The sequence below is a fragment of the Patagioenas fasciata genome, chromosome 22 (assembly GCF_037038585.1).
Source record: "Patagioenas fasciata isolate bPatFas1 chromosome 22, bPatFas1.hap1, whole genome shotgun sequence".
Taxonomy (NCBI): Eukaryota; Metazoa; Chordata; class Aves; order Columbiformes; family Columbidae; genus Patagioenas; species Patagioenas fasciata.
Genome location: NC_092541.1, coordinates 2,638,323 through 2,649,323, shown reverse-complemented (window position 1 = coordinate 2,649,323; position 11,001 = coordinate 2,638,323). Strand labels below are relative to the sequence as shown.

General features: G+C 49.7%; 1 protein-coding gene and 1 long non-coding RNA gene across 4 annotated transcripts in view; one reads left to right on the top strand and one right to left on the bottom strand.

Annotated features, from left to right (window-relative positions):
• The first annotated feature begins 119 nt into the window (after nt 1-119).
• Nucleotides 120-1,923, top strand: LOC136111653 (uncharacterized). 3 transcript variants are annotated; one of them, XR_010652771.2, is made up of 3 exons: nt 120-298; nt 903-1,149; nt 1,745-1,923. It is a non-coding gene; the product is annotated as an uncharacterized lncRNA (long non-coding RNA). The 3 variants fall into 3 exon arrangements; XR_011735531.1 differs by having other exon boundaries at nt 120-699; XR_011735530.1 differs by having other exon boundaries at nt 120-1,149.
• Nucleotides 1,924-3,529: 1,606 nt separating this feature from the next.
• The window catches only part of NPEPPS (aminopeptidase puromycin sensitive), a 29,028-nt gene continuing 21,556 nt past the window's right edge, over nt 3,530-11,001 (bottom strand). Inside the window, exons 15-23 of the mRNA XM_065856034.2 lie at nt 10,601-10,740; nt 10,054-10,188; nt 9,035-9,254; nt 8,281-8,423; nt 7,486-7,542; nt 6,911-7,018; nt 6,478-6,633; nt 6,325-6,372; nt 3,530-4,930 (exon numbers count right to left, since the gene is read on the bottom strand). Coding sequence (XP_065712106.1) covers nt 4,778-4,930; nt 6,325-6,372; nt 6,478-6,633; nt 6,911-7,018; nt 7,486-7,542; nt 8,281-8,423; nt 9,035-9,254; nt 10,054-10,188; nt 10,601-10,740 — 1,160 coding nt within the window. The 3' untranslated portion in view covers nt 3,530-4,777. The remainder of the gene's footprint in view (nt 4,931-6,324; nt 6,373-6,477; nt 6,634-6,910; nt 7,019-7,485; nt 7,543-8,280; nt 8,424-9,034; nt 9,255-10,053; nt 10,189-10,600; nt 10,741-11,001) is intronic.

Here is an 11,001-nt window from a genome sequence, read left to right as displayed (position 1 = left end):
GGAGGGAGAAAAGGGCCGCGCGAGCGGGGCGGGCGCGCGCGCGCACACACACACACACAAACCGAGCGGGGCGGGCGGCGGAGGGATACACCAGCCGCTAACCCGCCGCCCCGCGCCGCCGCGCTGATTGGCCGGCGGACTCCGGCTGCGCGCGTTCCTATTGGCGGCGGCGGCCGGGGCGCGACTATTGGCGGGTAGCGGAGAGGAAGAGAGGAGGCGGGGCTTCCGGGTGGCGAGCGCGGTGATTGGGCGGTGCCGGGAAGGGCGCCCCGGCGGCGGCGACCACGTGGGGCACCGGGTACGGGCACCGGGACCGGGCACCTCCCGCTGGGCCCCGGGAGGAACCGGAGCCCCGGGAGGACCCGGCCACCGCCGTACCCGCCGCACCGGGACATCCCGCAGTGAGCCGGCGCTGCTCGGTGCGGCGGGCCCGCTGCCGGTAACGAGCGGTGCGGAGCGGGCGGAGCCGCTGCAGCGACCCCCGGCCCGCACCCCAAATTGTGGCGGTTTTAAACTATTTTGAACCGTTTCCCATCGCGCTCCCCAAGGAAACGGCCCCGGCAGCACCGGGACCCCGCCGCCCGGTTCCCTCGGGGCTGGGATGGCCGGACCCGAACCCGAACCCTCAGGAATTAAAAAGCAATACGAATAAATAACCAAGCAAACGGGCAGAACAAAGGTGCGGCCGAATAATTAAAGGCAGGTAACGGCTGCGAGGTGCGGAGGAAGCAATTAGCAACGCAATTAGTAACTCAATCAGGCGGGAAGGAAAAGGCCACGGGGAGAAAGGGACAATTACGGGTGACCCGGTGTGGGACAGGGAAACCGCGCTCCCGGCCCTTGTGTTTGGTTAATTAATCGCTCTTTACGCCAAATAGATTGTGTTTTCTCCTCGTGTTCAGGTGGAACCTCCTGTGGTTGTGCCCATCGCCTGTTATTGTGTCACCGGCTCCTGTCACCTCGCCTGGACCCATCTCAGCTGCTCCGGCTGGGGCAGCAAAGCAGATCGAAGTCGCTTGGGTTGAAGTGGGGTGAAATTCGCTGTCACGCAGCTCAGCCGGTTGGACGCGATGATCCCGAGGGTCTGTTCCAACCAAAATGATACTATGATTCTGATCCGCAGCGGGGAGGAGCCTGGCAGAGCTGCAGGTTAGGCCAGGGTTAACTAAACCCTGGGGTTAACTAAACCCCGGAGCTTCGCGGGGCGCAGTTTCCCAACCCTTGGATGAGGTTCCTCGGGGAGCTCCTCCCATAGAAAAATCAGGGGGAGAGACAATTAAAGAGTTTCATACAAATCTGGCCTCAGTAGCAATGAAAGCGCAGTGTAAAGTGGGGATAAGCGGGACTGCAGACTCAGCTTGGGCTGGGAACGTGAGCGAGTGAGCTGGTTTTCTCCTCATGGCCATAAATGGCATATGGAGAATTCATGTTACTGAGGCTTCTACCACAGACACAGAAACCGGGTGAGAAACGCTGGAAAGTTGCTGTTCTGTGGGACAACGTGAGAACCGGGTGGGTGCTCGGGGTTATTTCGGCACGTGAAACGTGACCGGATTCCCCTTCCCGAGCCTGTGGAGGCTGCTCGGTGCCTTTCTCAGAGAATCCAACACAACTTCCACATGACAGGAGCTGTGATTTTGTCTCCATCCAGGGCTGAGCAGCCACTCACCTGCTATGTGGGATGATTTCCAAGCGCTTTGGTATCTTTGCTCTTAAAATAACTTCACTTCTCTTCCCCGTTTAGGTCCCTGTAAAAGAGAAATCAATGAGTGAACATCAACCCAGCACAGCACCATATCCACTTCGGCTCCACATTTTGGTACATACGTGTGTTTTCCCCACACGTTTTCGCTCAAACGTGAATAATTTTAACCCTAAAGCACAAATTCAGCTCTCCTGTAATAAAAGGGAAAGTCTGAAAGAGCCCAAGAGTTGGGGTAAAGACCCTGGCGTTTGGGGCAGCAAACAATGTCTGTCCAGATGCTGCATTCCACTTACGCTATGTAAAATTTTAGCCCGAAATCTGGTATTTTGGGGAGTAAACCAGATTTGCAAACTCTTGCCCAGCTCATTCCACATCCACTTGGCGCATTTGTGCCTTCTCTGATAGATTAAATGTTATTCTATCCCATATATAAGAGTCTTGCGGACATCAAAGCAACGACTGTAGCCATGGACGTGTATTTTTGCTGTGGAGGGTTCACAAGCACCATTGTTATTATTTCTAATGGTGGGGCCGCTTCCCGGGCTGTGTCAGCAGCAGCACCGGATCCACATCAACCCCCAGTCCCCACCCACTGCGGTTCTTCCCCAAAACAGCTGAAAAACCTCAGTTTCCAGCTTATTTTGGTGTCGCGGGGCCAAACGCGGCGCAGGTGCCCAACCGTTCCATACCAGCACAGCATCAAACCGGCTTCCTATCAGCTCCCGGTCAGGATTTTAGCTGCTTTTGTTAGTTTTACTGAAAAGCAAACAAATGGATGTGTTGAGATTCCCTTAAAACTCAATTATCTAAAGCTGATGGGGTGGAAGAAAAGACACATTTGAAACTGTAGATCCCCCTGGCCCTTATCTCATCCCATCAGATTTGACACAGAAACCAGAGAAACCGCCCAAAAGGGAAGAAAGGATGGATCGAGTTTTCTTTAAATGGGATTTAACTTGAGTAGATAGCGTCAAAAGCCAATTCCTGCATGGTTTGGGTCGGGACACCACGCCATGCGAATACGCTCAGTTCTGGGCAATATCCTCAATAATCTCGCCCACTCAAACTTGTGCTGTTCTAGTCCTGAGCAGAACAAAAGCTGATTCCACATTCAGCGGACAAACCCCAAAGGTACTTGCAGGAGGCTTTAAACCGCGTTTCTGTGCGGGAGGGCAGCCTGGGCCTGGCTGCCGCGACCATTCAGTTTGCTCAGCGACCACGAGCCTGTTGTTTTTGTCGCTCTCATGCCATTCGCATTGTTCGGAGCCGCCGCAGCGTCGCCCCGGCTCGCGGCCGCGCTCCCGCACGTTTCACCCGGCGCAGGGCGGAATCGCAGCCCCGCGCGGGATTTTGTCCGTGTGCAGGAGGCAGAAGAGACGGCGGTGCTGACGGCTGGAAATCCAGCGGGAATGACGCATAAGGCGCGTTTCGGTCGCGTTTCTGAGCGTACAACCCAAACCATCCCATTTTACCGTGTCCCTGCCCTGGCCCATCACAGCGGTGCTTCCACAATAAACTATTCCCTCTCACAACGCTCCTCAGCTTCCCAGGTGTTTCATTTAATACAAATTGCTTTGTTTAATAAAAATTTGCTTTTCCACCTGTTTTTTTCCCCCGCTTTACCTTCCGGATTCTGTCCAGGTTAGTTCTTTAGCGCTCGACTACAGTGTTGCTGCAGATTCCAGCTCCCCAAGCCCCAAACCCACAGCAGGACGTGGAGAACCAGCTTTTCCCGCCGCCTCCGCCGCTCCTGGGAGCTCCGGGTCCTTTGGCCGCAGCGCCGCTCGTTCGGGCTTCGAACAGAACACAAGATGGGGACGTGAGTTTCACATTGACATTTTTATTAACGCCAACTGTTTTAATTGTGGTTTGTTTTGTTTTGTTTCCTTTTCTCTTTTAAACAATAGCACAAAAATGTTTCAGGGAAGCAGTCTGACAGTTAGTCTGATGACCTTCTGAAATACAGTTAAGCCACACCAAATACGAATTCCTGTTAAATTTAAAAAAAAAAAATAATAATATATATGGAACTCCAACCTTGGTATTAAAGGGTGTTGTGTCTGGTTAGTAGACGCTGCTTTGTGGAGGAAAAGATGGCACACAGCTTAGACTTCATCAGCACGCCAGTCATCACTAATTTAAGGCTTCTGAATCAAATTACCATCAACATCACAGAAAGGAACGAAAAGCTAGAGCTGCTACGGCCATGAGGAGATCGAACAAGCTGCATCTTTTAGACAAGTGACGGTGTCTTGAAGAGAAGAGACCTGCCCTGACAGCAGCGGGACAGTGATTATCTCCCCATCTGCATGCAGTTTGAGGGTGCGATTCAGTTAGGAAAAAGAAATAATAATAAATCGCATGAATCTTTCTCTTATTTAATGTGGCTATGGAAGATGTTTCCTTACAGTTCCGTTATCTCTAAGAAGGACATCAGCGAGTGGAACCGAGGAGAAAAACCGAGGAGCAACAGAACATTTGTCTCTTTGCTGAGAGGTAACACAAGAGGGAGGGAACCTACTGTCCTTGGCTGGGGGTGCGGGAGCAGCCCCCCAAAGCCTCGCGCAGACTCTACGTTACACCAGCTACCTGCCTGTCCAGGGACCTGTTCCCAACGCTCGGGGCATCGACCCGTTCCTGCCCCAGACCCTCCACTAAATTCCGCTGACCTAGAAACCACTGGGCTCCTTTTGTTTTTGGAGGGGAGGGTGTAAAAAACCAGAACATCTGTCAATAAGAGTGTCAGGAGCGGGGGTGTTAAATATTGTAACCACTGACAAGGCTTGAGGAAGTTTCACAGTTTTGTTATGTTCTATTTTATTACTATCATATTTACAGATTTTTTTTTTCTCTCTCTTGCTTTTCTTTCTTTTTGTTTTGTTTTGTTTTTTTGCTGAATTGCTGATAATTTCAATAGGATTTTAAATCTGGAGTGTGAGCAGGAACCAGTTAACTACATTCATTGTCCAATCCCCATTGGTTTGAGAAAAAGACTCCAAATTCTTGGCATGTGAATCGGCTGTCGGGTCGCTCCTCCCTCTCTCCCCATGAGGCGGCAGCAGGACCGGGGGCTCACACGGCGGCCGGGGGGGCCTTGCGCTGCAGAAAATATTGGTGGATGTTGTCGGCGTCTCGTTTCAGCCAGGCCGCGTTCAGCAGGATGTTCTCGCAGCACTGCTGGACAGTGCGTTCGGCCGACGGGGCCGGGTGGCTCTCGAAAAAGGCCTGTGGAAAAAGCACACGACCAGCCCTAAGTTTTTAAGTGGCCAAAATCCCCAGGTTATACAGAAATCCGGTGAATTCTATCCCTTGTCTGACTGTGGTTTGTGCTGTCTGCTCCCACCGACACTGCAGGCTCTGGAAAACGTGCGGGGTGCTGGTGGAGTTTGCGAGATGCGTAACCCCAAGCACAGAGCAGGAATGGCAAAACGCCCCCGCTTCTCTGCTGGAGAATCATAGAATGTCAGGGGTTGGAAGGGCCCTGGAAAGCTCATCCAGTGCAATCCCCCCATGGAGCAGGAACACCCAGCTGAGGTTCCACAGGAAGGGGTCCAGGCGGGTTTGAATGTCTGCAGAGAAGGAGACTCCACAACCTCCCTGGGCAGCCTGGGCCAGGCTCTGCCACCCTCACCAGGAACAAGTTTCTTCTCATCTCTAAGTGGAACCTCCTGTGTTCCAGCTTGCACCCATTGCCCCTTGTCCTGTCACTGGTTGTCACCGAGAAGAGCCTGGCTCCATCCTCCTGAGACTGCCCCTTTCCATATTGATCCCCATGAATGAGTCCCCCCTCAGTCTCCTCTTCTCCAGCTCCAGAGCCCCAGCTCCCTCAGCCTTTCCTCACACGGGAGATGCTCCACTCCCTTCAGCATCTTGGTGGCTGCGCTGGACTCTCTGCAGCAGTTCCCTGTCCTTCTGGAACTGAGGGGCCACAACTGGACACAATACTCCAGGTGTGAAAAAGCCACGTTTGCACAAAGCGGCCCAAACGCTGCATCTCGTCCTGTCCCGTCCTCGCTGCCAGGGACAGCAAGTGGCACTTAGAGATTAACTCCGTCCCTCGCTGGGAGGCAACGAGCGAGCAGCAAATCAAGTGGGTATTTCTGGATACTTGGAAGAAGACGCGAGCGGAAGCCTAAGGCCGGTTTGCAAAAGCATCTGTCAAGGAATCAGGTTTCTCAGCGTTCTACCTCAGTCGCGTAATGACCTCCAAGCACCAGCAGCGCTCAAGGGTTTCACTGAATATTCTCATGTTTCTTCCTCCAGAATGGACAAGATCGACCCGCTGTGAACAGCTGAGAAACCCGCACAGGGGCGGCCGCGGCTCTGAACACGACGATCGGTTGAAGGGCGGGAGTGTTCACACGAGTGGGCTCTGCCCGGGGTTTGGCAGGTCACCCCCCGCTAACGCACGGGACAAGGTGACACGGGGACTCGCACACACCCGCTCACATAACTCAGCCCACAGCAGCGCGACGCCGGGACGCGACAACGGTCAAAACAGAGGCAGAGCCACAGTACAAAACCAAAACCCATGGCTCTTCCATCAGGTGCTTACAGTCTAGAGCACGCCACGTTTGTCACAGATTAAGTTAATTGCTTCTTTAATTAAAATTTCTTACCTTAACTTCTGCAGCCATTTTATCATTTGCAAATCCATCCACTGTTAGCTGAGGGAAGAAATATTAACGGAGGGTGAGCGTTTAGTATTTCAAATACAACAGTTTAGTTTTGCTCGTGTACGTGACCGGGGCTTTTCTCCCAGCTGCACGTACCTTTATTAGTCTGGATATTAAGAATCCACCTTGGTATCGATTATAAAGTTCCTCCCAATTGTCCCTTACAAATTTCCAAGCAGCTTTCCTGCCCTGCTTGCTGCCTCCGGCTACTCCGCCAATGACGGACACGGTGTCCTGGGGACGTACCTCTTCCTGCAAATGAAAACAAACACAACTATTCAAGGCTGTTTCAACAAAAACAGCAGGTTGGCTTTACGCATTTCCACCCTAAATCGGCTTTATACATTTCTACGCCTCATCTGTCAATGGGAGCTTTCTTTTCCCCCCACAATATTTAAGACACAGCTCAAAGATTTGATGGTTAAGACTATTCCTCCTATTCTAGCGCACCACAGCGCTCTGTCACCAAGTGCTTCAAGCACACTCGTTCTCACGGGGTAAGGAAGCAGCAGCTTTTCCAATAACTTACTGAAAGTGCAAAGGTGAGAACTTTTTGAATCAATTCGGGCTGCGAGATGGCTCCAAGAACCCGTTCAATTCGGTTCTTCTCCTCCTGCATGTCCGCCTGCTTGTGAAGCTTCAAAGCCAAAGTGAATAATGTTAGTGCACGGTATTAAACGCACTCCTGAACTTGTTGCGTACACTAGAGCTCTGGATTAATCTTCAAGCTTAATATGTGACGAACAAAACCGGTTCATGAATCATCCTGCAGCTATCAGCATTACGGACATCATTACACATACATCACAAGTACCATTAGTAATAAACTGATCTTCACCACTGCTTAGATAAGGTCAAGTAGGACCGTGCCTCCAAGCACTGGAAAACAATCCTGATAAAAAGAGATGGAACAATCCACTAGATGGCAATTTCACACCACACACGGAGCAGGGAACATCATCATGGAGTCCCAGCGTTCACATGGTCCATAGAACAGCAGGCTGAGCCTGTTCGCAGATAAACTACATCTTAGAGGAACTCGGAGGGTGGAATATTTAGCTTTTCATAGCGTAAGCTGGCAGTGTTAACAGAGAGAGCGCTCACCTTCAGCATAGTGTCTAAAGTTGTACTGTCTCCGTGCTTCAAAATAGTTACATACACCTAAGACAGAGCAGAAACAGGGACGGTCCCTCAAAACCCACACTTTTGGAAACGCAACAGTCAATTTCTACATATTTCGGTTAGGTTTCCAATAAGCAAACAGATCTGGAAGATACAAACACTGATCCCCTCTGTGTTTTAAGACTGGATTTTAAACATGCACCAACTCCTTTACCTCTTCCTCAGCTTCAGCGTAATTTGGGTAATTTTGACCACAGCAAAACGCCAGACCAAGAAATCTCTGTACCCCACAACACGCAGCCAGTGAGTGCATCGCATCCACCCGGACGTTGTGCTCCTCCCCGGCCCCTGCACTTCACCAGAGCTTTGAAACCTAGAGCACGTGGGCTGGTCACGGGTGGATGGGGATGAAGAGTCAGCTCAGGTCCAGCACTGCACTTCAATATTGTCTTCAAACCCCAAAAAAGCAGGACAATCCAGAGCTGGACTGTGGCAGTTAACGTGGGTACAGCCAAGCTAATTAGTTCTGATGAAGTATTGGCCACAGCAGATGAGGCTCACTTGATTCAGGAAGCACAGGGATGTTTGTATCACGCTCCCCAGTATAATTTTCTTCGTAACTGGACTTATCCAAGCCCCCACCACCTCTGCCAAAACCAGTTGTCCCCACACCTCCACTCTGGTTTCTTCTACCTTCCCTATTCTCGCAGTTACAATAATTCCACACACACAGCGAGTGGGGACAGCCTTTTAGAACCGACATTCCCAGCAACCTACAGGACTCCTCAGGTCGGCTGACAGAATGTGTTTTCCTTCCACGTGATCCTTAAATCGGCGTCGGGCTTCTTCTAGCGTTGCCTTATGCCCAGCTTTGCCCAGTTTGCCCAAGACCAGACCTCTCAGAAGGGCATCTAGGTGACCTGAAAAGTGAGCAGGAGGAGAAATGTAACTATTTGGAGACACATTTCAGCGATTAAATGAAGCGTTCTTCCAGCTACAGAGATTAGGGAAGAGCTGTGTAACAATCCTTCCACGTGCTTGAGGATATCTAAAGAAACCAGGCCTTTTCCCACTCTCCTTGGTGCCAACTGGAGAATACATTGATTATTTTTAATGTAAGAGGGTCAGAAGATGATTCTGGCCCAAACACAACAGGCTGGGCCTGTGACCTGAGCTGGGTCAGTAATATTAACCATTCGCATCTACAACAGGGCTGAGTGGGACAAGTAAACATGTGGCTTTCCATCCCTGCAGTCTAATAAGTTTCATGCACTCCAACAGACGCAAAGCTAGAGCAGAGAGATTTTATCAATCAGTGACCAGCTAGGGACAAGTTTTACCATTTTAACTTGTGCTCCATAGAGGGTTGTTTTGGGGGTTTGGGATTGTCTGTTTTTCAGTACAGAAACACCCCTGAATGCCTCCTTCAGATTCCTCTTCCTCCCTTCTCTCCCCTTTCCCAAAATCGTGATGGTTTATATACACGAGTTGTTCAAAACCACTACTGGATTTCACAGCAGAAGTTTCCTACCCTCTCCAGGTTTGGGGTCCCATCCCAGTCTCTCCCCTATGGGTGAAAAGACATCTTTCACGAACACCTGGATTTCCTCATAGAAGTCGGTGTGGGACAGGAGGGTGGAGAGGATGCCCAGGTTACAGCTCAGGTCGCTCCACACCGTGTAATTGGGCTCATTCACAAAAGCTTCCATGACCTTTAGAACCTCTACAGTGCTAATGATTCCAGCTCGGGCCTGAGAAAGGAAAAGACGCAGATTAATCTTCCTTCCAAGCAGAATTAACAATGTTTAATAGCTCATTGCGTTATTTTACAGTCTTCCCAGTTCAGCTTGCACATTATTTTCTGTCGGGGTTGCGCCAAGGTGAGTTAACAGCAGTGGAAGCACCTCGGCCATCTGCTCACACACAGGTAAGCGCTTTACAAGGATGCTTCTCTATAATTATAAACACATTTTGCAAACAAGAAAACAGACAAGGAGATTAAATGACTTAACAGAGTTGCAGCAATGTTGGCAACAAAAGCAAAACCCCAGAGTTATTCTCAGCCAGATACGACACCCACCGAACTTATTCTAGCTAAAAACTGTAAAGATTTAGAGATTTCATTTTTGCTCATCATTAAATTGAGAGTGTAAAACCTGCAAAAGTGATTTTTGCTTCCTGCTTGCCATGAATTAGTACAAGAAGAACTGCCTGTCCACCTCTGCCAGGAAAACTTCACATTAACTGCTTCACGGCATCATGAAAGTTCTACGCTTGTGCTGATAGTACTTGATAAAGTCATTGAGGGGATCATCAGAATATCCTTATTTTGATGAGTTAGAAGAAAGGAAGTTCTCAAAGGAGTTATAGCCAGATCGCTTCTATAGGGTTTAAATCTTGTCATACAAGTTAGAACTCGCCAGGCTCATCGCTGTATGTGGTAACCCCAAAGGCACTTTGGCCTTGAGAAACCAGGGGTGGCTCTCCAGACATGGATTTCTGCAGTTTTTGTAGCTCTCACTGTTAGATGGAGAGCAAAGCGTCACTTACCAGAGAGAAGAGATCGTTCTGCAGGCCCAGCCTGTCCACGGGCGGTAGGGAGAGGTCTTTGATCGCTGGTATTAAACTCTCCAGCATGTCAGGGCTGTACTGGGTACGGTAAAACCCTACTGTGCCAAGGTTTAACTGAAATGGACCAGAAGAGGAAAAGAATTAAGAGTAAAGAACAAATAACCATTTTTTAAAACAATTTTTGAACCACTAGAAATTTCTCAAAGCGTCACAGCTCGGAGAAGTCAGTCGCTATCATTTAAATAACAAACAGAAATCGTAGGTAAGGAAGACAGACTTAAGATTTCAAAGAAGAAATGATGACTAAGGAACGAGAAAGCGCTGACCTAAAGAAACAGAGGCTACAGTTAAAACCAGGAGCAAGGAAACTGCACTGAATTAAGGGTAGTTGTGCACTGAGAAGATTAAATGCAGGAGAATGAAGGTTCTGGGGGTGGGAAGAGAAGAGGAAAATGAAATACAAGGGAACATGATGGTGACAATCGAAGTTATTCCCAGTGATATTTTCCCCTTTGTGAGAACTCACCTTCACCCACTGGTCTGGTTTGACGTCTTTCAAAACCAAGGTGAGCTCTGGTTTGTCCATCAATATTTGCATTTTGGCACAGGTGGGGTCGTCACTTGTACAAATACTTATGGGCACCATCCACATGGGGAAATCCTCCCCTAAGAGGAGAAACACCAAAAAGGCCTAAGGAAAAAAGCTACATGCACAACACTGAGAAACTCTGCCTGATGTTAGGACAAGTTGCAGCAGCAGTTTAAGCAAGGTTATTTAAATCTAAAAAGGCACAAATCTGAAGGGAAACGGCAGTTGTAGAGTTAAAGATGCAAGGAGGACATGGAAACAGAACACACAACTGTAGATTTTCTCAAGATTTAATGAATACTCAAAGCCCTGAATGCACGCAGAGCTCCTGGCTGCTC